Raw genomic sequence first — 4,737 nt, forward strand, 5'->3', positions numbered from 1 at the left:
AGAAATCCACTGGTTCTGAGCGACAGCAATTTTTGCAAAGCATTTTGCATCAGGATGATGCTGAAGATGAAGAGGAAAACGAAGTACCGGACGACGAAACGGTTAACCAGATGATTGCACGAACAGAGGGCGAATTTGAGATATTCCAAAAATTAGATTTAGAGCGAAGAAGAGAAGAAGCTAAGCTAGGTCCAAACAGAAAGTCTCGGTTATTGGAAGAGGCTGAGCTACCCGATTGGTTAGTAAAAGATGACGATGAGGTTGAAAGGTGGACTTACGAGGAAGACGAGGATAAATATCTTGCACGAGGTTCGAGACAACGAAAGGAAGTTGATTATACCGATAGTTTAACTGAAAAAGAATGGCTCAAAGCGATCGACGATGATGGTGCTGAATATGAAGAAGAAGAAGAAGACGATAAGAAAAAGAAGAAAACGCGGAAACGAAAGAAAAAAGGCGAAGAAGATGACGAGCCTCTGCCAAAAAAACGAAGAGGCGCTGGGTCTTCGATTGATCCTAAAATGAAACGAGCTATGAAAAAGCTGCTTATGGTAGTTGTTAATTATACAGATAACACCGACGGTAGACTTCTTAGTGAACCATTTATGAAATTACCATCTAGAAGGGAATTACCAGATTATTACGAAATTATTAAAAAGCCATTGACTATTAACAAATTACTTCAAAAGATTGAAGAAGGAAAGGCACGTATAAATTATTGTTTTATCTTATAATAATTCGATAACTTTTATTTAAATGTATTTTACTATTTTTGCAGTACGGTGATTTTGACGATCTTGAAAAAGACTTTATGCAGCTCTGTAAAAATGCACAAATTTATAACGAAGAAGCTTCTCTCATACACGAAGATTCCATTGTACTGCAGTCCGTTTTTACAAATGCGCGACAACGCATCGAAGAGGAAGGTAATAATTCTGACATGGATGATAAAGGTATATTGCATTATTGTAATTTATTAAAAAAAGAATGGTACGGGTAATTTTATGTATATAAAATTCTTCTAAGCAGATGAAGATGGCTCGGATGTAGACTCTAGTGTGAGAATGAAAATCAAGTTGAAAGGAAGGAAAGGTGAAGGTAGAGGGGGTCGAAGAAAAAGAGTCACTAAAAAATATATATCAGACGACGATGATGATGCTGATGACAATTAAAGATAATTGTATGTGAATTTTTATAGTACGTAAGATAATATATAAGATATCGGTTAACTAGTTATTTTAAATTGATTCGCTTCTCTTGTATGCAATTATTACTATTGTGTAGTGAAATTTTAGAAGAATGTAACTAAGTATTATAACTTGATTATAGTATGATTCTACTATTATCGTTCAAGTTATAGTAAATTTCAAGGAATTGTTGCTACTGAAATCTGCAACTTAGAGACTACATACATTAAATTGAATTCTATAGATTTGATATACAATGGCACGAGGTAGGATAGCTAATAGATCACTTTTTTATTTAAAACAAGCGTAAATGGAACTTGTACAATGTGCAGTAAGATTTCGCGTTAAGTATGAGTAAATAATTTTATTTGGCTTCTAAAGTAAACTATACATATATTAAATTTGAACACATTTCTTTCCCTCGTCGAATTTCGTACTCGTAAATGAAACTATATAAATGTTCCGTAACATTTGAAGGTACGTCGAGAAATAATAAAATTCAAATAAAAACCTTGATGACATTTACGTGTAAAAGATTTATTTAATATTGATTGACAAATATATAAGCATGTATTAATTCATAATATACTGCAGTTGAAAATTTATCTTTCAATGCACCTCGACATAGATTAGAAATGTGCATTAATTATTTTATTTTTCGAGATTTATGCACAAGTTGATATTTCCAATATTTGCAGGTAAAAATATCTTATTTTTTAGAATACAATGTTTCGTCGATGAGTATTTAATAAATAGTAAAATAGAGTTCACATAGTTTTCTATATTGTGAGAAGTCTATTTAATTTACACTGTACAATGACTTGAACTGTTACGCGCGCGCGCACACATACACACAATTGTTTCACAAATTATTCCGATTTCTGCCTCTTAAGTTGATTTGAAACTAAGTATATTATTTGCTGGAACTTAGTTTCACAATATAGAAAAGTATCTTCATAATTTTCAAAATTTTTTCTGTAATGTATAAAATTTTATTTATTAACAATATAACATTTAATTTTAATCATGTTGGTTTCCAATATCGAAAATTAAATTATATAATAAAGTGTACATGGATAATTGCATATAATTGTAGGATAGAAAATTTTATATGATATTGACCAATGTAAGTATGTACATATATACAATTACTTTTTAATCCATTAAAACTTCATCAAATGTATTAAGCTTAAATGAAAAGAGTTCAACACTATTATAAATTAATCTATTTTTTCACGAACAATATCCAACAGTTTAAGAAATAATTGTCACATGCAATTTGAAATATATATTGCGCATGTACGAAAATAAATTGCAAAAAAATTTTCTTTAATTAAAAAGTATACAAATTTAAATATAATATTAACAATAAGGTTATACCTTGGACGGGATTTCTAAAATTCGAATTTCTAGACTACTATGTATTTCGTGAAACCGAAAAATTGTTCACCCGAAGAAGAACGCGATTGTAAAGATTATTCGTAATTCTGTTGTCAAGAATATTAATGTCGTGTTTCATAGGGAAATTGTCGATTATCCTGTTCTGTTGGCACTCGTGAGTGAATAGTGGAAGGTAATGTTGGCGGGGAAGGATTAACAAACGGCGTGTGATAATCATAACGATAATAAGCGAACGATTCCCATCGGGGTAAATGTTGAACATCAAAGGAAGAAGTCGTAGTAACTGCTGCAGTATTAGCGTAATAACTCCTTTCAGGTACGTTTGGAACATAACTATATTGTGGTTCCAAAAGACTCTGCAAATGTCTTATATATGTAATCGCATGTCTGAGTGATTCGATCTTTGAAAGTTTCTTGCCTGGTGGTTTACAAATCGGAAGCTTCGATCGTAACAGCTCGAAGGCACGATTCATATCACGCATTCTCGTTCGTTCGCGATCACAGGCTGATTTCTTATAATCTAAAGATCAAATAATAATTTATTTAATAGCAAATATATCAGAATTTTTCTAAATTTTTAAAAATTCATCATTTTTATTTAAGCTGTATTATAAAATCTGGTTATAACTTCGAAAATGAACCTTTTGCGCTCCGTTGACAGCTTACTTCGTTATTATCGCCATAATACTGATTCACATTGCATGTTATATATCCCATATTGGTTACTATATATTTTAACAAAATAATTTTTTTGTTTTATGGAGAATATATAATAGAACAATACAAGAATTAGGTTAAAGCCAACCAAATTGGTATTTGGTGTGCAAACAGGAAATATAGTATTCAAAAATGACAAGAAAACATATGAATTACACGTTCGTAAAATTTTTAATCTTACATTGCATGATAGTTTCTATTATAAACGTACAAAACATTAAAGAGTATTGAAGATATTAACTTTTGTTAATAAACTGCTTTACGTAAAAGTTACTAAATTTTAAAAGTAAAATTCCACTCTTATATAATGTCTTGGCAATGAGTAGAATTTTCCCGCCAAATTATAAATTTATAGATATTATTTACTATCATTCTTACCTTTCTCAGTTTGAGACGGTTCACATTGTACCGATTTAATGCTGGTCTCGTGAAGAATTTCTAAGTGCGGATGAGTATTAATTACTTCTGGTTCAGGAACTCTTATCACGAATACTCGATCATTATTTTGTTGACAATCTTCGAAGTTTCCATCCTTCCATGTTCTTCTGATGGATTGCCGCCGAGGTATATTTGAATTTTCTGTAAATGACTATTCTATAACATTTTTAAGAACTTTTTCAAAAATTTATCACTCTAAATATATTATGAAACTTTACCAAGTCCTATAATTTTTTTGATAGCATTTTGCGTTGTGCATGTGCATTATCTTTTCTTTTCAATTTTTCTTAACAAGACACTTATCGATATCGTTTAAAAATATACCTGGCCCGTTTCTTATTAACTGATCCTGCACATATTGACTGTCAATGGGTAACTTGGATGGCGAACCTTCTTTGTGGCTTAATATTTCTTGTTGTTGTTGTTGTTTAGAATTTTTATCCAAATCTAACAATATCGGTGAATGAGCGTATTCTTCGTTAGTGCTGTCGTTTTCTGACTGGAAAAAAAAGGTATGCATTTACAAATTTTTCTTGTCTTTTCCCCCCACTACTGTATAGGTTTGTAAAACTAAAACACTATACTTTAAACGCGACTTTTATTTCGCGGTTCGTGACAAGTGTACCGGTAGAGGTAGGTAACTGTAATCTCTTCGATATTTCTGCAAATAATAACTCTAACGATAATTAGTTCAGATGAATGTTGCATGGTTTAAAGGGGGCCATATAATGCACTATTCGATTTTTTTCTTATCATTTGTATGTTTCGAGATTTCAAGGTCATCTCCTCAATTTTTTAAATGAAAATCAAATTTCTTTTCGTAACGAAAGTTATGGATAACACTAAAATAAACAATAATTAAATACCAGTGAAGAGCAAAGACACTCGTTTCGGTGATTTTTTATTCACAAGAATTTTTTTTTAATTGAACACAATATGTGTTTTTGGAAGATTGTAGCACAACCAAATTAAATATTAAAAATTGTTTACCCCA

General features: G+C 30.9%; 2 protein-coding genes across 2 annotated transcripts in view; one reads left to right on the top strand and one right to left on the bottom strand.

Moving 5' to 3' along the window:
- Positions 1-1,172, top strand: part of LOC108572482 (ATP-dependent helicase brm) — an 18,515-nt gene extending 17,343 nt beyond the window's left edge. Inside the window, exons 9-11 of the mRNA XM_017934725.1 lie at positions 1-704; positions 779-953; positions 1,030-1,172. The exon at positions 1-704 is cut by the window's left edge and continues 25 nt beyond it. Of these exons, the coding sequence (XP_017790214.1) occupies positions 1-704; positions 779-953; positions 1,030-1,172 (1,022 nt within the window). The remainder of the gene's footprint in view (positions 705-778; positions 954-1,029) is intronic.
- A 1,517-nt stretch (positions 1,173-2,689) lies between these two features.
- Positions 2,690-4,737, bottom strand: part of LOC108572425 — a 2,683-nt gene continuing 635 nt past the window's right edge. Inside the window, exons 2-4 of the mRNA XM_017934663.1 lie at positions 4,068-4,242; positions 3,684-3,884; positions 2,690-3,108 (exon numbers count right to left, since the gene is read on the bottom strand). Of these exons, the coding sequence (XP_017790152.1) occupies positions 2,690-3,108; positions 3,684-3,884; positions 4,068-4,242 (795 nt within the window). The remainder of the gene's footprint in view (positions 3,109-3,683; positions 3,885-4,067; positions 4,243-4,737) is intronic.

Source organism: Habropoda laboriosa, unplaced genomic scaffold (genome assembly GCF_001263275.1).
Source record: "Habropoda laboriosa isolate 0110345459 unplaced genomic scaffold, ASM126327v1 scaffold65, whole genome shotgun sequence".
Taxonomy (NCBI): domain Eukaryota; kingdom Metazoa; phylum Arthropoda; class Insecta; order Hymenoptera; family Apidae; genus Habropoda; species Habropoda laboriosa.